The sequence below is a fragment of the Pestalotiopsis fici genome (assembly GCF_000516985.1).
Source record: "Pestalotiopsis fici W106-1 unplaced genomic scaffold PFICI_Scf_4, whole genome shotgun sequence".
Classification (NCBI taxonomy): Eukaryota; Fungi; Ascomycota; class Sordariomycetes; order Amphisphaeriales; family Sporocadaceae; genus Pestalotiopsis; species Pestalotiopsis fici.
This window is the reverse complement of record NW_006917094.1, coordinates 1,626,058-1,653,068: the sequence shown is the minus strand read 5'-3', so window position 1 is coordinate 1,653,068 and position 27,011 is coordinate 1,626,058. Positions and strand designations below refer to the sequence as shown.

Sequence of the window (27,011 nt, the reverse complement as noted above, 5' to 3'; positions counted from 1 at the left end):
ACTCTGCAGCTGCGGATGCGAGAATGGAAATATTGGTTCGGGGCATAATGCCATGTTTGTAAAGTCCACATCTACCCTATCAGATCTTTACTTCGTCTCTTCCCAACTCTGCCACATAATATTCATCGGCTCGGATGTGCGTATAAGCGTATTTTTAAGCGTATTTGCATTTCTGAATCGCTGATTATCATCATCATATCCGTCGCAACATGCTAGGACATGCTGCACGAAGCCATAAGGTGGGTCTCGATGTTTGTCTTGGCTATAGTTGCTCACAGCGAGCCTCCCAATATAATTCACCAGGTGCATATGCCGGACGGGAAGGTGCAGACGCCGAATGCTAAATACGTATATATCGAATTGCCAAAGCACCGAGCACCAATTAAGCAGAGAAATCTAGGCTTATTACAAACGACGCTTGGCGGGCTGTGCCTTCGCAAATGCCATGCGGTCTGGCGGCCTACCACTACATATTATATCACAAGTTCTGACGTCCAAGTCGCCAGCCTGGCACGTTTATTTGGCATCCGCGATAGACGACACAAGTGGAGAGCAGACCAGCCCAAAACAAATCAACATATCGGGAGGCCAGGCCGGAAGCAAGCAGCAAAGGCAGCAAAGGCAGCAAAGGCAGCAAAGGCAGCAAAGGCAGCAAAGGCATCCATCTGCCTGCAAATACCTGACAAAAAATAATAAAGCATCATCAGTCTTATTTGCTAAGTCTTTTTTCTCCACCTAGGTAGGCTACATATCCTAGCTGCAGCAGACGTGTGATTGCTCGCCTCCTCACAAAGCCGTTATCCATCGGTCTGCAAGTGCCTCACAATCAAAAGAACAGACCATCAACAAACAAGGGACTTAATCAAGTCTTCTTTTCAAGGTCAAGGTATGTCTAATAGACTTGTGACTGTGTTGAGATTCTGTATCTTATCTCGTAAAGAGGGTGAGATGATACTCAAATACTGGATGTAGTATTGTAGCCATAATGTAGTCAAATTAGTTTTGAGTGAAAAATTGATGTATAGTGAGGTGCAGCTTGGGAAATCTTCGCAGACAAGCAAGCCAGCCATAGTCAGGCGTAAACAGGCAGTCTATGCGCAGACCTTGACAACGAGACATCTGAAGCCCCAGGCAGAGACATGTGTATATATATCTCAGATCTTTCCTCTTGAAAAATTCACTTGACCATTTCTCCTGACAACTTCAACTTGGCAACTTCACACTTGACAACTTCACACTTGACAACTTCACACTTGACAACTTCACACTTGACAACTTCACACTTGACAACTTCACACTTGACAACTTCTCTCGAGACCTTCACTTGACAACTCACTTGAGAACTCGCTTGAGATACTTTGCCGTGTCTGCAGATCTCTGTTCGCCCAAGTCCTGTTATGCTTGGGTATCGTCTGTCCAAAGATACTAAAGTGACCCATCTCTTGAGTGTCCCGTCTCAGTGCGCCTTTCTGCATACCAGAGAGCTTGGGTTGACCCTGCTTGTAACATAAAACTTATCTCTTGAGGTTCGTTCTCCTTCCCCGAGCTCCACCGCCCACTCCGACAAAACTCTTATCCTAACTTCTTTCTCAGATATTTTTGCATCGCGGCATGGCAGGAACTCGACGTGCCAGAGGCAGGGGCAGGGGTGCAAGCAGAGGTAACGCAACACCTGGGCCCAGCTCTGGTGCTAGTTCGAGAGCCGCTTCGACCGCTGGCTCAAGAGTGGCTTCCCGCACCGGCTCTACGGCTGCCTCCAGAGCCTCCTCTACTGCTGGCTCGAGGTCGAGCTCTAGGCTTAGTTCTAGAGCGAAAGGCAAAGGCAAAGCTATTGCCACGGAGAGCCAGAATAGTGAAGATGACGACGAAGGTGAAAGACCTCAAGAGTTCCCGTCAAATGATGTACCAGACGATGGCGACGACGACGACTATGAGGACGACGACGACTACGAGGAGAATGTCATCCTTGCCTCTGATGATCTCGATGAGATCAAGGCGGAAATGTTGCTACATGGCGACGATGATACAACTCAGGAGTTCGGGCTCGTCACTATTGATGCCACTGATCTTGGACTTGGTACTGCGTCGGGCGCTGATGATGGTAACGCTCATGAATCCAAAGGAACGGACAGTTTGTATAACATTTTTCAGAGGAAGCTGTTGAAGGGTGAGATCGATCTGGCTCTGCTGAAGAAGCGTGGTCGCACCAGCATGAAGCCGCCGCATCCGGCGCCCCGGGCCGTTGCAATTCGCATGATTCCGGAGAAGTGGATGATCAGAAAGGTCAAGAAGAATATCGAGGGATCATTTGAATTTGACCAGAAAATCGACAAAACCAAAATCATCTATAACAGCTTCGCAGACCATAAACAGCAACTATCGGACCACCTCCTCCGTTCATTTCACAAACCAGATCAGGATAAAGACGTGTTCTGCGTGCGTTCGACATACACTGGCAAGCTGTTGCGACTCGATCCAGGACCAACGTCAATATCGATTGACGCCGTATACCCTTTTGGTGTGGCGCCGAGTGGCAAGTTGGGTTACCACGTCGAGTCGAACATCGTGCCCATCGAGTCATTTCTCAATTTGGCGAAAGGCAATCACTCGATAATAGTGCTGCCATTGACCGCCGAGATGATGCGCGTTTCTGCAAATACGATAATTTCTGCCGAGGAAAAGCTACAACGGATGCAGTGGCTGGTTAATTCTGCGACGAATTTGGCAATATTGGAGAGGCAACAGAAATGTCAACACAAGCACAAATTGCGCCACGCGGCATGGAGTTATGCCTATAACCAGAAAAAGGGTCGTACGATTCTGGAGCAGCTCAGGACCGGAACTCCAATCGACCTAGCGAGCGGAAAGCAGCGCGTCCGAGATCTGCTTGAAGTATCAAGTCCTAATAATATGCTGAAGGGTCGATTCTGGGCCAGACATGAAGACGACCTCGACGTTGCCACCCTCCAGGACAACTTGATCAAGATTGCAGCGAAACACGGATTCACAGAAGACGAGTTTTTATTATGTTGTACCATCCAGAACGCCGAGGACTGGGTCTTTTTCCCTTTTAACCCCCTCACACGAGCTACAGCAGAGGCCTTCGGCTGGAGTTGGGATGACCTCCGCGATTGGCTCAACACGCGCTTAGGGTACTACATACATGGGTGTGATTTCTGGGCGCTCGTTTGTGGTCTACAAGAGAACGGCCTGTGTGCCGCCAAGTTGCTATACTGGGTAGCAAATATCACTTGCTTTCGATTGCGAATGAAAATCGATAAGTTTAAGTGCGAAGGACGCAACGTTTCGGATCCTGCAGTGCTACGCGAAGTTGCTGTTGAAGCAATCGTGGACCGCCGGCGTCTACCGATAGTGCCTTGGCGACACCACGCTAACTCCGCTGCGTTTTGCAAATCGACAGATCACGGCGTCGTGATGTATACCGGACTTGCTAACAAGCCCGTTACGGACCCGGGTTTCGACCCAACGGATATTGACTGGGAGAAGTGTTCAATTACAATCGATTGTTCGATTACGAACAATTCTGATTATAACTACCATTTGAGCACCCGGGATCATATGGATCAGGTGTTCAAACGGATCCCATGTGAGCATCCGTTGTGGAAGATTGACCAAGCCTTCGGTAAGAGAGTCTGGACGGTGCCTGAAACCGAGCTACGGGCTACGCGACCCCCGGATAAGGAGTACTCTTCGTCGATACTCCTCGATGTCGAGCCGTGGCTGGATCCTACGAGGTCCCACGAACTTCAGTGCCGTTCTTGCAATGCTACCCTCCAATCTATCGGGGATCTCGCGCGACATTACCAAAACCAGCACTCTCGCCGGAGTGTCGAATCTGGCGATAAAGCTAGCATCGATGTCAATCAAATCGACCAGGCCGATTACGAGGACTGCCTGGCATACTGGGGAAACCATCTTGTTTGTCCTCAAGGGTGCAATTCTGGCCAGTCGTATTCGAGTGCAGAACATTTTCTCAGACATATGCGGTTTTTCCACTTTCGCGGCAATGTCCAGAAATGCCCAGATGAGCACTGCAATAAAACGTTCACCACCTCATCAGTGCTGCAAGTTCACCTTTTTATCGAGCACGATATCCTTGAGGCTGCTGAGAGTTGCCAATACTGCCGGCGGGGGTTTTCGGGGGGTTCAGCCAAGTACAATTGTAAAAGACACGAAAAAGAGGCCCATAATCACGAGTGCAACAATTGTACTCTGAAATTCCTGACCAAAATTGACCTGCATGCCCATATCGTGATGGAGTATCCCGATAGCGACGAAGCAGAGGCCATCCACCGGGGCCACAAGCATTCACGCCCTGCACGCTGTATGAAATGCGGGGTCGTTGTCTGTATGAGCAGACTTCCTCGTCACCTCAAATCTCACGGGGAGGTGAATTTGGAGTGCCTTCTTTGTCAGGAGACTGGCTTTCGGAGACAGTTTTTCGTAGCGGAGCAGTTCAGGAATCATATGCAGGAACAGCATAAGACCGTCTGGTGCAGCGCATGTAGGTGCCTCTTTGGCCAGGCCTCAGACCTCGATGACCATAACCAAAAATGGCACCAGAAACTCCTAAAAGTCACCATAGTCCAGGATAACGCCAATGAAGATAGGCCCAGCGACGCCAGTGAGGGTGGGCCAAGCGACGCCAAGACCATCGATACCAGCAGGATCGAGGATGACTCCAGAGATTATCCATCTTGTGGGATCACAGGGCACTGGAGAAGGGACACGGATCTCGGGTGGATCGTCAAGAGCAAGGATGGCGAAAAATGCATGCTTTGCGATAAAGATTTGTCTAACCTCTCAACGTCAACGAAGAGAGGGCATCTGGGCATGTTCCACCCCCTTTGCACTATCAAAGGCTGTCAATTCCGATGTGCCCACAAAGAGGACCTGGATAAGCACCTTGAGAGCCACTCCAGGTGTGAGACTTGCTCCAAGATATTCTTGGACGACGTGGTTCGCGGACTTCACCAATGCGGCGAGATCCCCCCGTGGGAGGAACGGCCGCCGTCTGCAGATATACAGGCCGAGATCGATGCCATCCCTGAGAGGATGACGCCGTTCCGGCCCAGAATCTCCATGAGTCAGCAAGGTAAGGCGGTAGCCTCCGTTCCGTCGTCGTCGACATCTCAAGGTCTTCAGACACGTGGCGCTGGTGACACCGGGGAGGCCTTATCGCACGCCACACCACCACGCCCCCATCGGCGGGTAAGTTCCACTACTCGCTTTTGTTAGTATTGGTCCCATGCTGACCGTAACTAGAAAAGAAGCAGGACGTCGGAAAACTGGGAAGACGAGTCTCAGGACGTGCTCTCACCACCGGCCAAGACGCCAGACAAACCGAGGAAGACGTCCTTGGCGGAGGTGGCTCTGCCATTGCGGCCCACGCCTAGTCCGCAGTGAGGTGGAAATTCGCAGCGCTTGGGTGAGATTGTGTATATGGCGCGTGATGATATCGTCTTGTGAAGAGGGGTGCTGGATTGCACCTTTGGGGGGCATGGCTTGCTTGACATTTCCAGGAGTTGGAGTTTGGCTGATTTGGGGGTCTGCATCTTTGGGAGGCATGGCTTGCTTGACGTTCTAGATCGGAGTTGGAGTTTGGTTGATTTATGGAGTTTGGCTGGTGTCAAAAGCTCATCGTAATTGACTGTTTTCGGCTGAATGCAAACATTGATTAATGTAACTTTGTGACGAGCAACTAATCCGACTGCGCCTCCCTAGGTTAGCTGAGAATCTCACTATTCAGGTCACTCCTGTTGAGACTTGCAATCTAACGTGCGTGACAAGGACGAAGTATGGAATGGCGAGGGATAGATGAGCTCAAAGGGCCTTCTGATTTACGGATTTACGAGATTTTGCAGAGACCTGTAGCCTCACTCCACCGACAGTGCGCTTTCTTTGAGCTTATGGCAGGGGGTGTGCTGGCTCTAAGGACTCATGTCGGAAGTCGAAGGTTACTATACCAACTCCGTTATGAACAGAGAGTTGTAAACAGGTGGTTAGAGGTTTTCACCCGCACGCGAATCGACGGTAAAGCGCGAAAGTCCTGGCGATGGATCTTTCGGCCAAATGGGTTACTAATGGGATGCGACAATAGATTGTGCAGTTTGTGGGACCGTGGTAGGTTGAGTGTACTCGGCTCCCGAGTACGTACTGGTGGTCGGGGCACGGTATTCGCCGTTCGTCCATCGGCATCTGGACGTGGGGAACGCGGAAACGCTAACACACCCTCAGCGGGTGATAACAAGAAGCTCTCTGCTTCAATGACGGCGATAAAAATGATGCCATCGTGACGATGGGGCAAGGCATAGGGTCGCAGCGGACTCTCGAAGGTGTTGAAGGTGAAGGTGTTGAAGAAGCTGAAACAGCAATCGGATCGCGATTAGAATTGGGCAAATGTGGATACCTAGCATTGTGAAACCTTGGATATACGTAACTGACTTGACATGCATAGCTGTTTTCAACAAAATAAAATACCTATCAACAAAAACAACACTTTTATCGCAGACAAACCCGACCTCATCCTTAGCAGTACATCCACGAGTGGTGCTTTCGCTGTTACTCCCCCTCATACTTCGCCCATCACTCAATCTCGACTATCTCTGCATCATCAACTATTCGCAGCTCCTTATTCACAGCCTTTTCCAGCTCCCTATACAGCCGCCAAAGCAGCGGGGCTCGAGAAGGGTACCCTCGAGGTATCTTCTTAAACGCCTGCCATACTGCATCTACTGCATCCTCCAAGTCTTTGATGTCACTGGTGGCGAGGAAGCGACGTGAGAGAAACGTCCCCATATTGCTGCAGAATATCCTACTTGTGGGGTGGTCTTCCGGGACCACGTCCACCGCTTGAACCGACATGTCCAGACCCTGTTGGAGGTCGTCCAAATTCCTTGTCTGGCCATATTGTGCACCAAATACGCACCCAATCGTGCTGAAAATCAAGGCAAGCTGAGCTTTGTCCGGGATATCAGCATCAACGGCCAGCCGGAACATGTGAATGGACGTGTGGAGGTGGAGCGCATTCCCGGTCTCGTTGAAACTGCGATGCAGGAGTCTTCCGAAATAGCTCAGGATGATGTAACGATCAGGTTCGGATTGCCAGTTGGGGTTGTCCTTGAGAGTGGACTGGGCGAGCGCAACAGCGTCGTGGAGACTGTCTATGTCTTCTGCTGCATCGAAACTCCACTCAAGCTGGTATCCCAAGTCCCAGAGATTACCAGGACAGAAGGGCCCATGTATAGAAGCCACGTTGACGGCTTGCTGCCGTTCGAGGGCGTCGTTACGGGCGTCAAAGTTGGACATGGTGATATTTGGAAGTGCAAGGAATGCGAACAGGCTGATGTTGGGAGGGCAGATGAAAGCAATATGATTGAGGTACAAGTGCTAGATGGTTTGATGACCGTAATGGTCCCCAGGATTCGGCATCAAGAGGGTATCTTATAGCCGTCTTTTACTCATCGCGGTCCCTCGATCATGTCGGCTGCTTTCTTTTGCTAGACTTATTGTTAAGCCGGACTCATCATCAACGACCCAAGCCTTGTTTAACAAGAGACAAAAAAGAAAACACGGCCTTTTTGGATGCCCTCGCATGTATTCACGGCAGGTAGGAATGAGTCTCTTAATGACAGCCATTAGGATGGAATTCTTGGCGGCGGCCACGATCTCTTCGACCATTGGAGCAAGCATATCGATCTTGTACGTATACAGCACAGGCCAGGGGAAAAAGAAAATCCCAGCAATATAGCCATACCTACCTGCAAAAAGTAACCAGCCTCCAATTTCACGCAATGCGCACCGGCCGGAGGATATCCGGGCATTGGCATCTCGTGATTTGTCTGGCATACCCCTAGCGACATGTAATGTGGCCGCTTGAAATCGTACTGCATATACTCGAGTTGATTCTGGATCTGTGTTGTCACTTGCTTTTCCTAAGCAAAGCATTGTCACTTATCATCCTCACGATATGCAAGGCGCCTGCGTCTCTCTGAGAGTAACCGCATTGGAAATACCGTGCATGCCGTATTATCGCAATTATAGCCAAGCCGAAGAAAGCAAAGGAGTTGAGTGAATCAGCGCCATCTTGGTCGATGATCGCATCCTCGCGGCAAGGGAGTCCTTGCAATCCAATCATGGACTGGCTGTCCGTCATCCAATTTCCCGCCTCTATTCCGTACTTGGAAAAAGAAATTCTCACCTTGATCGCGAGACACTTTCCCGCATGCATTCCGAGTCGATGCTTTTGTCTGCACTGAAACTGGGGTTATCATCTGCGTACAGAGTATATTTGCTAAAAGTTCTCTGCATGCCACAGCTGCGAAATGTGGTGGTTGTACTTAATATCACGAGCAGCATGTTTATGAGAAGTGACAGTTGATTGACGGACAACAGCAGAGAACATGCATCATTCATTACTATCCATATTCATGCCATTTGCAGCCCAATCCAACATTGCTTCAATACAAGCGTCGCCATCCTCGATCTCATTGCCGATAAACCGGCCAAAATCATCTCCCATATCATCATCGTCGTCGTCATTGGTCTTGTTGGTGTTGGTGATGGTGGTGGTGGTGGGGGCGGCGGTGTCCTTGTCCTCGTCCTCGTCGCTGCCGGCCTCTGGGGCTCTTCTCTCGTACAAGAGACGAAGATCTTGCACTGCTTTATGTAGAGCGTCCGCCCGCTCCACATCCGTCATGGCATCTAACTGCAGACGCCGCTCTGCATCCGTTGGGCGGACAGATGCAGAGGCCTCCTGCCCCAAGGAGGACTTTCCTCCGTGAACCTGTGGTTCTGGGGCCTCCTCTGGGATGTCTTCGAGGAAGGGTAGGCCATTCTCTCCTCCTTCTTGTCCTTCTTCCTGTCCTTCTGCTCCTTCTCCTTCTCCTTCTCCTCCTTCATCTTGGACATCTGGGACTGTGGTTGCATGTTAGTTAAGATTATCGCAAGAGTATGATGTACATACAGGCGCAATTGGACTTCTGGCCATTGCACAAACAACCAGCACAGCAGCCCTCACCAGTATCCACACAAACGTCCCACAGGTTCTTGTGCTGCACACAACGAGAACACGATTGCTGCGCAGCAGCACTGGACACCTGCAACAGCGCAGCTTTCAGATTGCGGTTGCCACTTTGAGGGGCGCCGGGGGGGAGGTTGAAGTCGCTTCTGCGAACGCTTTGTCTATCATATCGTAACGGTCTCACGACCGGGAGGTCCAGGAGACCGCGGACGCTTCTGGCAGTTGGCCGCGATTGTAGTGTAGGATACTTCTGTCTGACGGCATTGTAGGCGCTCCAGACAGCTTCCCAAGCAGTTGCAGGCTCTACATGTCACCGTTAGCTACCGTTTGTACCTCTCCCATGGGTTAACAGACGTACCGGGGGGAGGTTTGGGCTTCGGTATGGCTCCACGAGCCCTCTTTCGGGGAGGCGGAGGCGGAGGTGGCGACGGCGACGGCGACGAGGGAACTTCGTATGGGTCAATGAGACCCGCGGCGGCGATGGTAGTCATGATGCTTGAGGCTGCCTGACTTACAGCCATGAAGAAGGAAGGAAAAGGAAGGAGCGGAATGATTTGAGTCTGGGGAAATCAAATAGCTGCTGAAACTGATGGCTTCGATTGTTGAAACGGCTGGCTAGAGGACAATCAAAATATGCTGGGGGCTCAAATGGCTTCAAAGCATGCTGCAGCACGTCACAGCATGCTGCAGCACGTTTTCCGACCCAGCTTGTTGTGTTTTAATGGAGATGAGAGATATGGAGCGGTCTTATGAGGCTGTATTGGTAATTGGGTGACGATATCAATATGAAGAGAGGCCTCTATCAAGCAGCCCTGTCAAGCGGCCCAAAGCCAAGCAGCGATCCAAAGCAGCAGCAGCCCAAAGTCAACAGCAACCCTTCAGCTCTTGTTCAAATCAAGTTCTCCCATCTTTACCACCGCGGCGTCCTTCTCTGCGGCGTCCGTCTGAATGCGCTCAAACCATAAAAAGCCTATTCCGCGGTACTGCTGCCAGATTATCCTCTCTTCCCTCTGCGCATCAGTAACATCTTCCCATTCTTGGTACCGATCGGCAGGTAGTGCCTCTCGGCTATGTTTGTAAGTCACTTTAACTCTGGCTGCCCAGCTTGGGTTCAATTGGCATATTGTGCCTCGCAATATTTTCCCATTTGTAGAGTCCGAGAGGAGGCCGTAGAATTTAGAATCTTTCACAAGGGCAATAGTGTCATGACGCGCAGGCTTTAGATCGTAGGTGATACCCTGCTGGAATGAGGTATCGTCCGCGTAAGGGTCATCGTACATCACTTTCTAGTTAGCATAGTATCGATAAAGGGAAAAAGAAAAATTGCTTACTCCGAACCTTGAATTCCCCGATAGGGCAGTTGCCGTTTGTTACCGCCTCTGCAGGAACGCCGAACGGACCTTCAGGGAATCTTTGTGATGAATCGAAGATCCATGGGGTTCGGACCCATCGGTCGTAATTTGCCTGCTGCTCTGGAGTGATCGGCATGGTGAATCTTGGTATATTGGGGCTGTGCTGATAATGATGGTGATAGAAGTTGGAGGATGATGGCGGTTAAGACTAGACGAACGACTCGAGGAGAAAATGACCATTATATCCTGCAAGAGCAAAACAGGTGCCTTACCAAGTCTCGCGGCTGCCGAGAGACTCAGACATCCATCCCCAATGTCACAAAGGAATCAGAGTCGCGCTTGGTCGCTTGTATCGACTTTCGCGCCCAGGTGTCCGTATACACCTGAGCAGTCAGAATATGTCTTATTCGCAGGCAGAACCTCTTTATTCAGGGTGCTAAGATGAGTGTCAATGCTCGCTATGAAACGATGGTTCTTGTTTGACGGTTTGCCTTGGGCGACGACAAGATCCAGGCTGCTCGCTCTCACAAAGTCTCCTATTCTCTTTTGCACCTCAAGACTATGAACAGCAGTCCAGCGAGCATAATGAGTAGAGATCCGCGCCAGTACCAGTGCCACGAGCGTCACGCTGATGGAAGGCTGTGCGGCGCAGTGCTCAAAACACGATGGAACCTTAAGAGACACCTGAAAGAGCAGCACCAATTGGATCAACCGACCCTTATTGCCACACCGCTGGCTGCCTTATCGCCAGCTCTTCAGACTTTGTGGCAGGCTGCTATTCCACATCCATTGCCGGCCTTGGGCAGCTTGCCAGCCTTGAGCAACGTGCCGGCTTCTGCAGTGCAGCTTCCGGGAGTTGCAGCCTTGCTGGAGGCCGATCGTGGCGCGAAAACTCCCCCCAGGTGCCCTGAGCCAGATGCTGGCCCTCTTCCAGCGTCGCCCCCTTTACCATCAATGGCTCCATCACCAACCGTTCACCCTCCACAGGAAGACGACCGCTGGGAGCAACAGCGTGGGATTCTCCGCGAGCGCTACCAAGAAGACATGCCAAGCTACGATGTGAAGCAGTCCAAGGTATTCCAGGCACAGCAGAAAGCAGCGTGCTGGATTCTTCAGAAAGGCAAGGAGCACTTCGATTCGTGGATCGCCGGCTTGACTACGGCTTGGGGAGCATCACCATCTGCCAGCCAATCTAGCATTTGTATCAGCTGCCCACAGGACTGGGTCGGCTTGCAACCACGCGAGATTGCCGATGTGCTGAACGAGAGCAATTGGCCGTTGGCAAGCTCAGGCAGACTGGTATGTGATCGTGTGTGGCTTCACCACGGGTGGCTTGCTAACGTACTTAGATGTTCAAGTATTCGGACCACACGACCACGGCGGCCAGAGCCATCGCCTGGTATAGTAAGTGGCCTCGCAGCGGCATCGAGCTTGACAACTTTATGGAATGCGGCCCCTTCAAACGCATGGACGGCTCCCACTTGTGTCACAATCTGTTCTGCATCACACCCTCTCACATCGTGTACGAGCCCACCACCGTGAACCAGGCGCGCAACGAGTGCTTCCAGCGGGCGCGCTTTCTGAGAAACGAGAATCGTGCCGTTCCGGACCGCTGTGATCAACACGATCCGCCTTGTTTGATGCAGGTAAGGACAGGCTGGCACGCGCTCTGGGAGTTCGCTAACCTGCCGCAGCATGCAGCCTTGACCACATACGAGAGATGCCTCCTCCAGGTGTGGGCGTTGCGTCAATCTCTGGGGATGCCATCGCCATCGCCATCGCCAGCGCCAGCGCCAGCGCCAGTGCGCCCGAGATTTCATCCATACAGCAGTCTAGAGTACCAGCTTCCTCTCACGTTCGGCCAGGGACATGGCATTCGGTTCGGAGCGCTCGATCGGGCCGCGGTGACTCGGCTGAAGAGGAAGGCGCACAAGCCGAGCTTGGCATGCAATCTTTGTCCTCGCATCAGGGGGTTCGAGAGTGTCGTCGCGCTATGGGGGCACATCGTCCGGAAGCATGAAGATCGGAGCGATGGCGACAAGCTGATCGAGATCCGCCGGACTGCAGAGCTGTGGAGGAGCTATGAAGAGTCGCAGACAGGGCTGAGCCGGCGCAGTCGGAAGAATAATACTTTAACTAGGCTGGCTGAGGTTAAGCAGGTGACATTTCAATGGGCGGACGTTGAGAAATGGAACCTGCGATAAGAGAGAGGACCTTGCTCTCTCTGTATTTACGCAATTGTAAATAACCCCAATTAGCATATACACAGTAGATAACGCACGGGCCATGTCCCGTATAATCTAATGTTTCTTGAAAGTCTTTAGAACTCTATAATTTAAAGCTTGCCTTAATATAATACCTATGCCTACATTATATGCGAGTGCTTTTATTTGCAATGCACGTTCCTCGAGAAACAGTGTTCCGCGAGGATAAAACAGCATAAGACAGCATAAGACAGCATAAGACCTGCATAAAACAGTGTCTCTCGAGGAGGAATTAGGCCGAAATAGGGAATTTCCGCTCCCAAACGTCAAATAGCAGGTGCCCGCATATGTACTCGACGTGGCGACTGGGACAGGTATATGGGCTATCGAATTTGCGGAAAAGTTCCCTCAATCGCATGTCATTGGCACCGACCTGAGCGCAATCCAGCCAGAGAATCCGCATGTACCAAATTGTGTCTTTCAGAGGGACGATGCCGAAGACACTTGGGTGTTCCCGGCACCGCATCCCCCAGGCTCCAACTGTGAATTTCCTTGCGAGCATCGCATCATGTTCGACTATGTACACTTGCGTCTGGTATCGACTTGCTTTGATGACCCCCGCGTAGTCATGAAGAACGCCTTCGAGAACATGAATCCGGGAGGGTGGATCGAGTTTCAAGACGCCTCGCTCGAATTTAATGACGATAGCCCTAATTGGGAAGGTTAGGATGTGCTACCTCTGTCGGCTCTGCGGTTTACTGATGGGAAGCAGGCTCCGCGCTTCAGAAGTGGTGCAAGGGCTGCATCGACGGAGCCGCAAGTGTTGGCCGAGATATTCTCGTGCCACAAAAGTATAAGCAGTGGCTGGAAGAAACTGGATGTAAGTCTGAAGAAGAGTGACCTTGACCGCTGCGACTAACTAAGCTCTTCAAAGTCGTCGATGTTCAAGAACGGCCTTTTATATGGCCAAACAACCCATGGCCACAGGACAAGAAACTCAAAGAGGTTGGCTTGTGGGAGCTCAGAAACTTGCTCGATGGACTTCGCGGCATGGGTTGGAAATTTCTCACCCAAGCCGGCTACTCTGCGGAGGAGATTGAGACCTTGGTCAAAGAATCGCACGAATACTTGAGAGATTGCAGAAATCATCCATATGGCACCCTGTAAGTCCTTATCCGACAATTTTACTTTTACATACTCTAATCCAGAACAACTACAGATACGTCGTCTACGGACGCAAGCCCTTTCCTAATGAGGAATGAATGCCTCCTGTACCACTCAGAGGGTGAGATACAACCTAGACATATTCGTAATTGAGCTATATTATATTGCCAGTAATCATATAATGGCAGTTTCACATGAATTGTGCTTAAAATACGAGAAATTAGAGAGCATGCATCGGAATGGCTAGTTGGGCTATGAAAGGCAGCGAGTGAACCATCTGGTTGTTAGGTTTATAGTAGAACTTGCCTTTTTCGCACAGTGGTAATACAACGCTTCGTGAACTCCTATCACGATTTACCATGACTCTAACAGCTACAAATCTACAACTATAGGTCTAAGTATTTATGTATTCATATTCATAGTAGCAGCTGAAACCTCCTGCATATAGTGGCAGGTTTTCTTCGCTGCAAACATTTTGCATACTGCACATTAGTTGGACAAGAGTTTCTCAGGGTAGGTTGAGGCTGCCAGGACAATGCAGGTTTATGTAGCATCCATGTCGCTTTTTCCCTTCCTTGGTTTAAGCGCCGGGACTCACCAGTCGCATTCCAGCTTAGCTGCAGTGAGGCTGCAGCTAAGCGCCTAGGGACTTTCTAACGGCTATAAGCAGCCCAACTGCGAAATATAGCTAACCCTAGGTACCTACTTCATGTTGACATGCATTTATTTAATTACGTCCATGGATAGGAATCTGTTCTTTAACCGTGTTTCCAGTGCCACTCACCGTAAATCTTGCCAAGCATTTCTAGCATTCCCGTAGCCATTCTCACCAACGCCGTACTCAACTTTGAGGACGGTAGCCTCTAGTCAAGAACTTCTTCATACTGAGGCACCATGCGCGAACAATGGGTGTCGCCCAATGGAATGGTTTCAATCGAGTAAGCACAAGTTTTTGAGAGTGAAAACAGTGCACTTTCGCTATAAACGCTTACACCCAGATTAGGATTGTGTCCCTGGAGTCAACACCGTCGCAATCCTTGGAATCATGGCCACCAGAGCACTTGCGTGACTTGGACCTTTACCATTTTATGAAGTCGCCAGAGGACTTTTCGGTCACGTGGCACAATCCTGCGGGGAGTGCTGGCTATGATTTACGCAATCCATGGGCAGGCTACTGTGAGTCAGACATCTTCTGCTGTGCCTAGTCAAAGCTCATGACCTTTCCAGCCGTCTACTTTCAGACCCCAAGCGATAGCGATGTGTTTGTTTGTTTTGCCATGAAGGACTGTCCTGAATGTCTTGAAATAGAAGGACATATTCTGTCGACAGGATTGCTACTCACGACGAATCCTGAGAAGGCAAAAGAAAGCCTCGGCCGGGTCCACTTTGAAGGGCCGTACTCTAATGGGCTTTTTAATGTGCTCCAATTTCCACTTGAGCATCTCAAATCGCTTGTTGAGGCGAGTGTGAGGACCATTGCGAATTTTGCTACCCGAATGAATGAAATCCAATCAATGTTGTCAACGAACGGTGGAGTACTGCAATATGATTTTACAGAGTTAATTCAAGAGTTGCATGTCTGTTATACAAAGCACATTCAGCTTGAGAGAATATGCAAATATGAGATGCATCTAGGAACTGCGATGAAAGAATTGATGGATGGAATGCAGCGCGAAGTCATCTCAGTGGCATGGATCGACGAGCATAAAAGCAAGGTCGAGCGCCAAATGAGTGTAGGCTCAACAAGTGAACACACTCTTGAGATCATTTCGAGGCAAATGGAGAATTGTCGTACCACGGTACGGGCAATGACCACAAAACTCAAGGTGGACCGATGCTAATATGAGAGATGTTAAGGTCTACCAACTAACCGCTCAACGCGACGCCAGAGTTACTATCGAGCTGGCAGAAGCCACGATGAGGGACAGCACAGCAATGAAGACAATAGCTGCCGTCACCTTGATCTTTTTGCCCCCAACATTCCTATGCGTAAGTTTCATCTCTCATGTCGGGGTTGTCAATGCTCATGAACTATCTGCAGTCATTCTTCAGCATGACTTTCTTTGACTGGAAATCCGAACCGGTAGCGACGCCGTGGCTTTGGCTGTATTTTGCAACCATGATTCCATTGACACTCCTTGTGATCTCAGCATGGATCTTATTTACAAGAACAAGCAGGACGGCAATCATGAAAGCTATGGGAATTGCAACAAATAAAGAGGATTCTGGAAATGAAGGTATTCATCTGACGTTGCTCCGAAACCACCGAACGTCACCATAAATTGAGTGGGTGCAAGTTTCACATGTGTGCACGTCACTTTGGAGGATACAAAGCATATGATATTTGTCATTTTCAAACGGCTATTTCATAATTCGCGGGAAAAGATTGCGCATTCATTCTTAGAAATCAACACTCAATTTTATCCGGTGAAGGTGAATTGAGGAATCGAGATTGTATCCACGGTCCAAGTCTTTCCTCCATCAGCAGTCACTAGATTACCAGTGACGCCTGCTCCCTTGTACAGTGTATTGATGTAGTTGGGATCAGCCACGTCCATGATGATCTGGGTGTTGATCCAGGCTGTAGGAAGGTTTTAGCAAAATGTCCGCAGAGTAGAGTCGCATCAGGCACTTACTGTGCGCGGGCATGGTTCCGCAGTTATTCTCGGCACACTCAATGGCGCTGCCCCACCCGAGAGCATGTCCGTCGCTGGTGGATAGTGTCGAGACTACGGCGCCATTCTTGGTGACCGTCTGCGTATAGTTTGCGGTGGAGTCGTCGTACTTGTCTGGATCAAGTATCAGCAGACGATAGAGCGAAGTCAGACGGTGAGACAAGAGCTCTCTTGACTTACAGTGCATTGTAATCTGATCGTTGGCAGTGGCATCGGCCGAACCATCACCGTACACAGGCATCTGCGAAGTGGCTAGCAACGACTCATGTCAGTATGTTCAAAGTAAATGTATTATATACTCCTGCGTAACTCACGGCTAGTGCTTAAGAGTGTATAGGCATAGATATCCCAGGTGCTGGACTGCCAGTTGTCGGCGATGGATTGAATGAGATCTCCATTCGAAGTACCCATGCCAACCCATAGAGAGGCAATGCCATTGTTGTTGCTGGGTGCGGCAGGGAGCACCAATGTAGAGGTTGACTCTCGGATGAAGGAGCCGTCAGCCACGGGTCCAGTACTAAACGCCGGACCCATGGCGGCATTGACAGAAGCAATGCCAACGGCGGCGAGCGAGGAGATGATCTGACTTGAGGAAGGCATTATTGCAAATGATTGGATTGAACTTGTGATAGTCTTGTTCAGACTAGGTGGGACTTCGGACTATACCAACCTTTTTATGCTCCAGCACCCAGCAAAGGAGCGACCAGGAAGCATCATAATTCCCCTTGATCAAGAACGGATGTCGGCTCCTTCATGGTTACGATATAGTGATGATGGAATTACTAGTGTTGGGCTCGATTGGCGGATGATTTTGCTGCTTGCACATAGCCCTTGAATATAACCCCTATATGTAACACGAGAAATCCTCTGAGTCGTGCGGAAGCAACATGGCCCCTGTTCGCGATCCAGGGTCTAGGGAGTCAATTGTGACTGTGGCGGACACAGAGCCCCGAGAAGTGGTTCGGCACATCTACCGCCTGGTGCATTAAATCCTGGGGAATCCCTGGCGCAACCTGGGTCGGGAGCATCTTGGTACACACCATTCAGGTAGCACCATCCAAATCGGATATCTTGGCTATGAATACCTCAGTCCGATTGGCTCAATATCCCTTCTATCTTTTCCAAAGTCTCTGCAACTGAATTTCTGAGACAACATTAACCTACCGATTCGCCGCTAGTCGACGGGAATGAGGGACTGGACCTCTGAGCTAAAAGGTTGACTCGGCTATGGACAAGGGGTGGTGGTGATAGTGGTGTCACTTATATAGTTGCGAATCCTAGTATAAGCTTAAAGCTAATTTATCCGTGGAACACTAATCGAATGCTGGCCTAGACTTTTAGAAGAGCCAGGTCCATCGCTTAACAACGCGACATGACGTTGTTGGATTTCGAGATAACTGCAATCCTCTCAAGAGATTATGTTACCTTTAGTGGATGGTATGTCGTAAGGTTCCTAGGCGAGTATACAACGTTACTTGCACCAATGATGAAATGCACTTCACGTTGGAGCCCTTTCCGTTAGATCTGCTCGACTCGAACTCGCACATGAACAATACTCCTGAGGCCAAGTGGCTACGGAGGCACGTCTCCATGTGGGAAGCAACCTTGACGCACAGTCTGGGTGCTTGTACAAGACCGTCAACCGCCGTCGAAATGTTACATAACGCACCCTACGAGGTTATTGCAGCAAGTCTGATCATTTCATAACAACTAACATTGATATCTCGAGATTCCAACTACAAAGCTAATTGGGCTTTCTCCCAATAATCCACATGAACGATGCATTCACTGCGTCCTTGGCTACCTCGCTAACCACAATTTCCAAGCCAGCCTCGCGGACCTTGGTCACCGTGCCTTCGGCGCCGTGCCCGCTCCAGTAAACCCAGCCTTTCGGGTCCAGCCATTCCTCGTAGACAACACCAGATGTTGCCTCTTCGCTAAAGTTTGCAAGCATATAGCCACCCGGTTTGAGCCAGGAAGCAATCTTCTTGATCATGGCATCCTGCTCGGAACAAGGCAGATGGATCAAGCTGTAGAGACCAATGACAGCGTCCAGTGATCCTTCAGGGAATGAGAGCTCAAACATGTCGCCTTCTACCAGTTCTAGTCGCTCTGCGGGTACCGGACCCAAGTTTTGTCGTGCTTCTTTAATCTGAACTCCAGACAGGTCGTTGGCGACCACGCGAAATCCGTCATGCTGCAATAACCTCTGGGTCACTGGGACCCCGCATCCGCAGCCCAGCTCCAGTACTGAACGATGCGGGGATTCAGTGACATTGAGACAGTCGAGTAATTTGTCCAGGTAGTGAAGTCGCTGCTCAGACTTGGGTATAGTCCATTTGTTGTATTTGGGAGCGATCGCATCGTAAGACTCCTTCAGTCGCTGCTTCAGGTTCTCTGGTGCTTGTTGTGCAGTCATTTCTATTCGTTGGTGGGAATTGACACAGTCACCACGCGCTGTGAGCACTGTTGTTGCTTCTAGGTTGTGCTTAGCAATATGAACAGAGCGCCAAGATATTCCTCGTCGGCGCTAGGGGTCAGTGAGCTCGGGGGCCTTTCGGCATCTACCGTCAGGGTTTATCGCTAAAGATGTGCAACCTTACCCCATACGGTCACCGTTTAATCAATTTTCGGCGGGCGTCAGTAGAGCCTGGTGTGCCGGGGGCAGGTTAAGAGTAGGTGGAATTAACCATATGGATTATACTGCAAAATTCTGATGCATTTATTGAGGCATACAAACTAAGATACCGGACCATGACATGATACTACTGCTACCATGGCTCACAGGCACGTCTAGTAAGCCATAATAATAATATATACCGTCTTTAGTTTCCGTCCCAGACCTTTGGCCCTGGCATAGTGTACGACGTTGGGTTGTTCCACTTGTTGAACGCGATACCGGGATCAGTCGCCTTGTAGACACCGGGGATCTTGACAGCCGGCTGCGGCGTTCCGGTACCATCACTCTCAATCTTGAGCTGGAAGCACTCAATGTAGAATTGCGCCTTGCCCTGGTGTGCCTCGTGCAAGCCAATGTGCTCGACGCGGACGAGGTACTCGCCGGCGGGAATGTTCTTCTGGACTGTCCACTCTAGGCGGTCCTTTTGCCAGGAGCACCACGATGCGTCGTTGCCTGGGGTCGACGGGTTGCATAGGCCAGTCTCCATCACCTTGACCCAGTCGCCAGAGCCGTCGTAGCTGGCGACGGAGCTGGGCGCCTTGGAGATGTAGACAAAGCCTGGGCCGGGATGTTCGATGAATTCATTGTTGACTGGCAGATGTCAGCTTGACTTGCTCCCCAGTACCCGCCCCTTTCCGCAGCGCAACCCAAAGGTATAGAGGTAGAATGGAGAGACCCATGGCTATACGGAAGTTGCCATATTACAATTGCAGATAGATTGTACTTACACAACTTAAAGCCCAGTTTGTCACCGGCCTTGACGGTATAAGTCTGAGTACTTCCTGCCGTAGCACCCTTGTTGCATCGCAGGTCGTTGGAGTTCATCAACTCGCTGGTGTAGGCTGGGTTATAAGAGTTGCTGTTCTTGCGCGTGTAGGCATATTCGCCTCCGATTGATGCACCATTGACAATGAGGCGGTTGAAGATGTAGTGTGCCTCGGTCAGAGGTGCCAGCAGGGCGGTGAGAGCGATGAAGGCCTTCATATTCGGTCGGTCAGAGTTCAAAAGAGGGCAAGAGTCAAGTCGTTCATGGACAAAGAGCTTGAGCCCGAAAATCCAGAATCAGGATTGTCAAATGTTTATGTTTATATACCTGGGTCAATAGGTTCCTTTCCCAACGGCTTCGGAGGAATATACAGTCCTTCATCACCATTGTTCCCGTCTTTTTAGAATAGATTCTTCTCATTCGTGACAACTCCGATATTATATATTTGGAAGACATTGAACAAATGCTTTTTCTGCACCTCGTAGATTGTTATCATATATGACAGTGTGCCACAAGTCCACAGCCAAGCCTTGGACCTCTTTCCGGCTGAAAGCAACCTGTACACAAACCTCCGATATCCAACCAGATATATCCATGATTCATTGCCAAGCACGGAAACATATCACGCGTTGATTCAATCAGGAGCCTTATTTCCATTTTCGATTGCCGAAACCTGGGGTACGCATTACCGACGGTAGATATGTTTTCTCTTTGGGAAGCGGTCTGGCCAGCTGCTGAAGGTTGTCAGCTTGAATATTTCTTTCAGGGTTGTTTTACTTGTATTTCCGGGAGTGCATCGTACGGACTTCCAGGTAACCAATTGTCTAGGTGTGTTCTCATTGCTTTCTCGCACAGTTTAGTCCTTGGCCTCGAGAGTAGAAACACTGATCCGCAAAAGATTCAGAGGTGCATTTATCCATAGTACCAAGGCAATCGAAGCCGATGGTGTAGGATTTCATGGTCTAGAATGACCTTGAAAAGGTTGTGCTCATTGATAAGAGTCTATGGCAGGTAGGTAGGGCGGTATCATTCATTCCAGAGTCCACGGGCATGCCATCAGTAGTCGACTTCAACCTCGAGTATGATGAACAAATGTGCGGCGTAGGCTTCTTATTGAGAAGGAGAATAGTCAGGTGCGGTCTCAAATCTCATTTTCGTAGATCCCAGTCCCAATGTATAATATCATTTGCCACGAGGTTTCAGTTCACATCGTTCTTTAGTCGCAACATTCATGTTCCCTGTGGTTAGTGTGGGAGAGCCGTTGAAGGTCGGACCTTGGTCGTATAGGGCACGTCGAAAATGCACCAGCGCGTTCTAGCGCTCTCGCTAACACTAAATTTCTAGCACATCCAATCGTCTATGTACCACGCACTTCACGTCATTTTCTAACACCGCATGTGCCGCTTACACAGGTGGAACTCGTTTGTTTTGACAGTCAAGTCGATGCGCAATATCTGACATGTCGTCCTGTCGCTCAAGAAGCAGCCGGGGACGATTGGCTTTCCGCAGCATCAGGCGCGCCATTTCGAAAGGAAAGGCCCACTGGAGATACCCCCCCAAGCGCTATTCTACTCTGATAACCATGACGCGTTCTAGCACTCAAATTAGCGTTATTATGGGTGCTTCCGCCGAACGGTGTGGCATTCGACCTCAATTCCTCTCCAAGCATTGTCAAACCAAGCATTGTTATTTCACTATCGAATCTCGCATCTCAAATCTTGAACCCAGGCTAACCACGGAGAGCGCCGTCGCGGGAACTGGCAACTGATCTTGGATCATTCACGACAGTGGGGAAACAATGGCTACTTGGCGACAGCTCAAGATTAGCGACATCGACGCCGTTGTCAGCATCATGGCAGTCATACATGCCGAATTGCCCGAGAGTAGAGACATCTTTGTTGAGCGATTAAGGCTCTTCCCCGAGGGATGTCTGGGACTGGTCAACGAGGTCGGCGAGCTCAGTGGATATGCCATCTCGCACCCCATTCGCTATCGTCAACCACCAGAACTGGACCACCTGTTGGGCCAGATAGCTCGGGACGCCGATCAGTACTATATTCACGATGTTTGCGTGCTGCCTGCCTTTCGCGGACGAGGGCTGGCTCCGCAGGCCATCAAGAAGCTCCTCATCGTTGCCGAGCGCTACCCGAGCGCGTGCCTCATATCAGTCTACGGCACTAGGTCTTTCTGGGGCCGCTACGGCTTCCTACCACCACCGTCTATTGACACAAGCCTTGCGGAGAAGTTGCTCGACTATGGAGGAGATGCAACATATCTTGAGCGCCGGAAAAGCGATCCTTAGTCAGAGCTGTACGATGCCATATCCAGTCAATGTCTCATCCAATCCGGTACCCTCTTCCCGACCGTCAGCTCCGTAGCTCCCTAGAGATACAACATCACCATGATCGATTATACACTCAATTTCCTCTCAGTATGACCAGACTCTTTTCTCTCCTCGAGCATCCAATGTCCCATGCCGATTCATGTGACCATACCAGAACCTCAGGCACACCGCCATGATTGCAACGAAGAAGCTGCACGCAGCGCAAACATAGTTTCCGGTCGGATAACCGTCTGCTGCCTCGTTGGTTTTCCATATCCACTGGGCGATAATCTGACCGATACCCGCACAGGAATTATGCAGGGCTATGGCGAATGGTATCCTAGGAACACAAAGAAATGTCAGTCAATTTTCGCCTTTTATGGGAAGCTTCAATCACACAATCCACTCACGTGAGTAGGCTTGGTGTATTACACGTAACCCAGTTCGTCATGGCCGGTGCGCACGGAAACGCTCCAGCGGCAGCAAGGCACAAACAGCCATATCTCGCTGTGTACGCATCGTGTGGGAGAGATCCCGCCGTCACCCACCCGATACCGCCAGCGATGGAGGCACCAGCAACGTGCCAACCTCGAGCATTGAAGTGGTCTGCCGAGTATGATAGCAAGATTGCCACCACGAAACCCACGACCCATGGAGGCACAGTCATGAGTTGGGCCTGAATAGAAGCATAGCCGAGCCCTGTCACAATGGTCGGGGAGTAGAAGGTGAATGATCCCTGCAGGACAACATTTGCGATCTGTTACAAGTCAGCAGCACGATCTCGAGGTAGGTGGTAATTGGCTTACATAGGCCGCATAGTGTGCCAACATCCTGGGTTTAAAAAATGTTTGAAGAATTTCTTTCTTTGTGGCGTGATCCCTGTTATAACCACCTCCCATGTCCTTTAGCCTATCAACTGCCAACCTCTTCTGATCTTCATTGAGGAAGCGGGCCCTCGACGGATAGTCGGGCAAGATCAAAGCCGTGGGCAGAACGCTCAGCATGGTGATGATGCCCTCGATTATGAAGAGCCAGCGAAATCCCTGCAGTCCAGCAGCTCCATTGATGTGGCCAATACCATAGGCGATAGCACCACCGAATGCGCCAGCCAGATTACAAAAAGCGATGACATAGGCTATGCGGATTGATCTTTCATTGTGGCGATACCATATTGTGATGAAGTAGACGACACCAGGAAAGAAGCCTGCTTCGAACTATGCGACATGAGCGATTGACTATTGCTACTGATGATCCAGGTTGTACTTACAACGCCTATCAAAAGTCTGAGAACAAGGACTGTTGCATAGTTATGTACTCCAGCTTATCGTATGAAACGTCAGTTTTGGGTTGATATGATCTCAAGATGGCTGTTGGGATGATACGGCTTACCGAAACCAATTGTCAAAGCACCCCAACATCCTAGGAGGATTGCGAGCCATAGTGACGGTCTGACATAATGCTTCACTGTAAATCCTGACATCAGTATTTGTTCTCGGGTAGGCAGTACTCCATAGTCAGGGAGAGATGGTAGGCCGAATGTACATACTGATCCAATTGGATGGCACCTCGAAGACAGCATACGCAACCGAGAATAATGACACCGTCACGGCGTAGCCGGAAGCCGTCGTGCCGGTTTGGCTAAGCAAGTCGTCATGAGTTTCGGCATTGAGGACTTTGGCGTTGCCAATATTGCCGCGGTCGAGAAAGTTGAGGAGATATAGCCAGCAACAGACTGGAAGGACGCGCCAGTCCAAGATGCGGTTCAGCTTTCTGTTCATATCCTCGTCGTAGACATCCGTGGTGATGGTATCCGGTCCGGCGCTAGTGCCGCCACCGGCCTAGGTTAGATGGTTTTCTGCATCAGTGAACGATACCCCATATAAGGCATTATTAAACCAACCTCATCCGACTGCTTTTCGAGCTGTTCAACAATTTCCTTATCCATGGTAACAAATCGTACAGTCTATTGAAGATTTAACATTGATAGTAAGAACAACAAACGTGCATGCGAAAAGGTTTGTTGAAATTTGGAACAGCTACGGATTTTAAAACCCGGACCACATTCACCACGAGACGCCGTCACTTTTGTCTTCCCCTCATCGTGAGCCGGATGCCCAACACTTGCGCGCCTACATGCATGCGAGGGTGGCGCACTCCATTTCCGTGTTATACCCCAATGTCTCAAGCAATAATTATTGGAGGCGACATTGCCGGTGCATTATAGTAGTAGTGGTGGTAGTAAGTAGTAGGATGGACTTTTACTGAGGGGCAATTGATGGGTTCCACGTGGGAAGAGTGGGAAAGGATGCTGTTACCCCGAGCTTGGCATGATTATAGCCCGAGTGTTGGCAGTCGACGTTGACGAGATGCAGTGGGTACACTGCTATACTTTGTAGTGGAGTTGCTCCGTTTGTAGCTACAAGGTAAACCTGTAGATATAGTGGTATGCTCGCTATAACGTTGGAGCAATTTGTGACCCCGGAACACAGACAGCCTCGCGGGATTAGCTCCTGAATGCGGGGGAGAGCTTCAATTCGCGTTCGCGCACGAGGAAGTTCTTTAGGGGAAGGGCTTCCCAATCCAACTCCCTACTGATCACTGGGACTCTAGAGAACTGTTCGTCTCGAATTCATTTGATCACCTACCAAATTGTCATGTTCATCACAGAGAAACGTTTTATATACCTTGAGAGGTCTTGCCCGTACCCTCGCCTCACCTTTCCATCATATCTTCTTGCTCGTGGGCATTCCATGGCACGATAAGGCTGTGCCGGTGAAGTAGAAAAATGTCACTGGACAGGTTTGTTGTCAAATTGTTGTAGTGGCATGACAGCTTGCAACTGGCTGCGATCAAGGCTACGCATGCATAGCTACGCCATTATATGTCTTTGCCGATGTGGCAATAAACCCTGACACCCTGTCCACCTGTCAAAGAGGTAAGGAGCTTGCGTCACCCACACAAATACGCAGCAATACACCAGGGGTATCAGCCAGGTGCGAGGTGGGTAGCACAAGGCGCAGCGTATGTTGGTCGCAGGCGTCGAGCTTGGATGATGTTGGAAAACTGCCAAAAAGGAGCCCCGCGCCCATCATAAGACATGAACCTTGCCAACATAACATTTGAAGTGCGCGTAATTCGACTCAACACATGCCATACCTTCCCGCATTTCAATGAACATGTAGTCCTCCCACCTGAGAACACAATATTGCTCCTTACTCGGATGAGAGAGCGACACTATTTCAGCTTCCCTGAACCGCGTTCTGGCAATCCAAAATGTTCCCTGGGGTGCGCGACTATCGAATTGCCTGGGTTCTTCCTTCCTCCGACCAACAAGCGGTGGCTCGGGACTACTTTGATCATGATATCGTCAGCTGCTATTCCTCCACTTGCCGTGTCACGTACACATTTGGCAGGGTTGAGCAACACAAGGTGGTAATGGCAAGCCCGGCTTCAAATGCTGAGAATCAGAGCACCGACTACATCATTGAAGACCTGTTGCGCCATGTCCCTTCCATCCGAGCGGGATTCCTGGTCAGCAGCGATGCTGTCGCACCAAGGGCGGGCATTGCTCGTGTGGGCGATGTTGTTGTTGGCGGTACATCACCAAACATGGAGCGGGGTGTCATTTATCTCGATGCTGAGAAGGCAGGAAAAGAAAAACGTATTCGCATCATTGGTGCGTCACAAACTTTACCAGCTACTGTGGTAAAGGCTGTCCGGGAGGCCATGAACCCCGAAGGCCGTAAGGATTGGGAAAAGCGGCTGGGCCAGGACAGATTCACACTCGTAATGAGATCTGTTGTAAGTAGCAACAATGGATTTCAGCCAGACTTCGTCAAGCACCTACGTCAAGCTTTGATAGGTGTCATTGCGAGTTCAAAACAGGGCATTGAGGACACAACGCTGCTGGAGAACATTGTTGCGGAAAGAGACATCATCTGTTTCGAAACACAGGCAGCAACAATGTGTTCCTATCCATTTCTGGTTGTAACTGGCATTTCCAAATACTGCGATAATGTTTAAAGCAAGGACACGTGCAATGCTATTATATTGTACCTAACTTGTGTTACGAATATGCACCCTTACAAAATAACACCAATATATTAAAAGAAATAGGAAAGATAACGGAGGCGCAGTAATAGCTAACGCAAAGGCCAGGAACCCCTATAGCAAATATGTTATTACCCCTCCACAGCTATAGGCAGCTGTAAACGGAATTACGATTTTAGCGGAGTAATAATTACTCCTTAGCAGAGTAATACTTATTAAACGCCAATAATACTTATTAATAGATATCGTAATAATTATCCACGGGCTAGGTAATTAAGGAATTAGTAAGGGAATAAATGGATATATATTATAAAAGGATTTCCTATATAAATAGTTATTACTTTAGTAATTAATCTAAGCATCTATCTTACTTATAGGTAAAGCATTTAATACGCTTTAGCAATTATATTTATAAATTAGTTTAATTACTTATTGCTTAATACTTTTTTTCGAAGCTACCGTTCCCTATTAGCATAAACCCTAACCCTTATTATATTTTAGGTTTATTTTAAAAACCCGTAATATAATTGTTATATTTTGATTATTTTTATTTAGGTATGTTATTTTTGAAAGAAACCTTAAGCAATATTTAGCAGGATATCGTTAACCGGAAAAACTTTTTTTTCTTTATTTAAATATTCTTAGCGCTTGCTCGCGTAGGAAATAGAAAAAAACGATTTCGAACTTATTAAGGATTAATATATAGAATTAGTTAAAAAGATCCGCGCATTTAAGGATAAAAAAGCAATTTTTA

General features: G+C 49.5%; 12 protein-coding genes across 12 annotated transcripts; 5 read left to right on the top strand and 7 right to left on the bottom strand.

Moving 5' to 3' along the window:
- Nucleotides 1-1,611: 1,611 nt before the first annotated feature.
- Nucleotides 1,612-5,427, top strand: PFICI_06481 (uncharacterized protein; the record flags this gene model as incomplete). The annotated part of the gene is made up of 2 exons (XM_007835062.1): nucleotides 1,612-5,232; nucleotides 5,287-5,427. The coding sequence occupies 2 exons, from the start codon at nucleotides 1,612-1,614 to the stop codon at nucleotides 5,425-5,427; spliced, it is 3,762 nt and encodes a 1,253-aa protein (XP_007833253.1).
- Nucleotides 5,428-6,606: 1,179 nt separating this feature from the next.
- On the bottom strand, nucleotides 6,607-7,329 carry PFICI_06480 (uncharacterized protein; the record flags this gene model as incomplete). The annotated part of the gene is made up of 1 exon (XM_007835061.1): nucleotides 6,607-7,329. The coding sequence occupies one exon, from the start codon at nucleotides 7,327-7,329 to the stop codon at nucleotides 6,607-6,609; it is 723 nt and encodes a 240-aa protein (XP_007833252.1).
- Nucleotides 7,330-8,428: 1,099 nt separating this feature from the next.
- PFICI_06479 (uncharacterized protein) lies at nucleotides 8,429-9,534 on the bottom strand (the record flags this gene model as incomplete). Its single annotated transcript, XM_007835060.1, has 3 exons — nucleotides 8,429-8,937; nucleotides 8,987-9,346; nucleotides 9,402-9,534. The coding sequence occupies 3 exons, from the start codon at nucleotides 9,532-9,534 to the stop codon at nucleotides 8,429-8,431; spliced, it is 1,002 nt and encodes a 333-aa protein (XP_007833251.1).
- A 387-nt stretch (nucleotides 9,535-9,921) lies between these two features.
- PFICI_06478 (uncharacterized protein) lies at nucleotides 9,922-10,531 on the bottom strand (the record flags this gene model as incomplete). Its single annotated transcript, XM_007835059.1, has 2 exons — nucleotides 9,922-10,325; nucleotides 10,375-10,531. The coding sequence occupies 2 exons, from the start codon at nucleotides 10,529-10,531 to the stop codon at nucleotides 9,922-9,924; spliced, it is 561 nt and encodes a 186-aa protein (XP_007833250.1).
- Nucleotides 10,532-10,980: 449 nt separating this feature from the next.
- On the top strand, nucleotides 10,981-13,861 carry PFICI_06477 (uncharacterized protein; the record flags this gene model as incomplete). The annotated part of the gene is made up of 7 exons (XM_007835058.1): nucleotides 10,981-11,694; nucleotides 11,745-12,041; nucleotides 12,090-12,554; nucleotides 12,934-13,321; nucleotides 13,372-13,479; nucleotides 13,534-13,762; nucleotides 13,819-13,861. The coding sequence occupies 7 exons, from the start codon at nucleotides 10,981-10,983 to the stop codon at nucleotides 13,859-13,861; spliced, it is 2,244 nt and encodes a 747-aa protein (XP_007833249.1).
- Nucleotides 13,862-15,427: 1,566 nt separating this feature from the next.
- Nucleotides 15,428-15,604, top strand: PFICI_06476 (uncharacterized protein; the record flags this gene model as incomplete). Its single annotated transcript, XM_007835057.1, has 1 exon — nucleotides 15,428-15,604. One exon carries the CDS (start codon nucleotides 15,428-15,430, stop codon nucleotides 15,602-15,604), a length of 177 nt encoding a protein of 58 aa, XP_007833248.1.
- A 579-nt stretch (nucleotides 15,605-16,183) lies between these two features.
- Nucleotides 16,184-17,038, bottom strand: PFICI_06475 (uncharacterized protein; the record flags this gene model as incomplete). The annotated part of the gene is made up of 4 exons (XM_007835056.1): nucleotides 16,184-16,344; nucleotides 16,400-16,552; nucleotides 16,619-16,690; nucleotides 16,753-17,038. The coding sequence occupies 4 exons, from the start codon at nucleotides 17,036-17,038 to the stop codon at nucleotides 16,184-16,186; spliced, it is 672 nt and encodes a 223-aa protein (XP_007833247.1).
- A 1,144-nt stretch (nucleotides 17,039-18,182) lies between these two features.
- PFICI_06474 (uncharacterized protein) lies at nucleotides 18,183-18,857 on the bottom strand (the record flags this gene model as incomplete). The annotated part of the gene is made up of 1 exon (XM_007835055.1): nucleotides 18,183-18,857. The coding sequence occupies one exon, from the start codon at nucleotides 18,855-18,857 to the stop codon at nucleotides 18,183-18,185; it is 675 nt and encodes a 224-aa protein (XP_007833246.1).
- A 406-nt stretch (nucleotides 18,858-19,263) lies between these two features.
- Nucleotides 19,264-20,102, bottom strand: PFICI_06473 (uncharacterized protein; the record flags this gene model as incomplete). Its single annotated transcript, XM_007835054.1, has 2 exons — nucleotides 19,264-19,709; nucleotides 19,847-20,102. 2 exons carry the CDS (start codon nucleotides 20,100-20,102, stop codon nucleotides 19,264-19,266), a joined length of 702 nt encoding a protein of 233 aa, XP_007833245.1.
- A 1,580-nt stretch (nucleotides 20,103-21,682) lies between these two features.
- On the top strand, nucleotides 21,683-22,186 carry PFICI_06472 (uncharacterized protein; the record flags this gene model as incomplete). The annotated part of the gene is made up of 1 exon (XM_007835053.1): nucleotides 21,683-22,186. The coding sequence occupies one exon, from the start codon at nucleotides 21,683-21,685 to the stop codon at nucleotides 22,184-22,186; it is 504 nt and encodes a 167-aa protein (XP_007833244.1).
- A 126-nt stretch (nucleotides 22,187-22,312) lies between these two features.
- On the bottom strand, nucleotides 22,313-24,152 carry PFICI_06471 (uncharacterized protein; the record flags this gene model as incomplete). Its single annotated transcript, XM_007835052.1, has 7 exons — nucleotides 22,313-22,547; nucleotides 22,618-22,964; nucleotides 23,014-23,421; nucleotides 23,475-23,527; nucleotides 23,597-23,671; nucleotides 23,754-24,045; nucleotides 24,108-24,152. The coding sequence occupies 7 exons, from the start codon at nucleotides 24,150-24,152 to the stop codon at nucleotides 22,313-22,315; spliced, it is 1,455 nt and encodes a 484-aa protein (XP_007833243.1).
- A 1,328-nt stretch (nucleotides 24,153-25,480) lies between these two features.
- On the top strand, nucleotides 25,481-26,230 carry PFICI_06470 (uncharacterized protein; the record flags this gene model as incomplete). Its single annotated transcript, XM_007835051.1, has 1 exon — nucleotides 25,481-26,230. The coding sequence occupies one exon, from the start codon at nucleotides 25,481-25,483 to the stop codon at nucleotides 26,228-26,230; it is 750 nt and encodes a 249-aa protein (XP_007833242.1).
- Nucleotides 26,231-27,011: the final 781 nt, after the last annotated feature.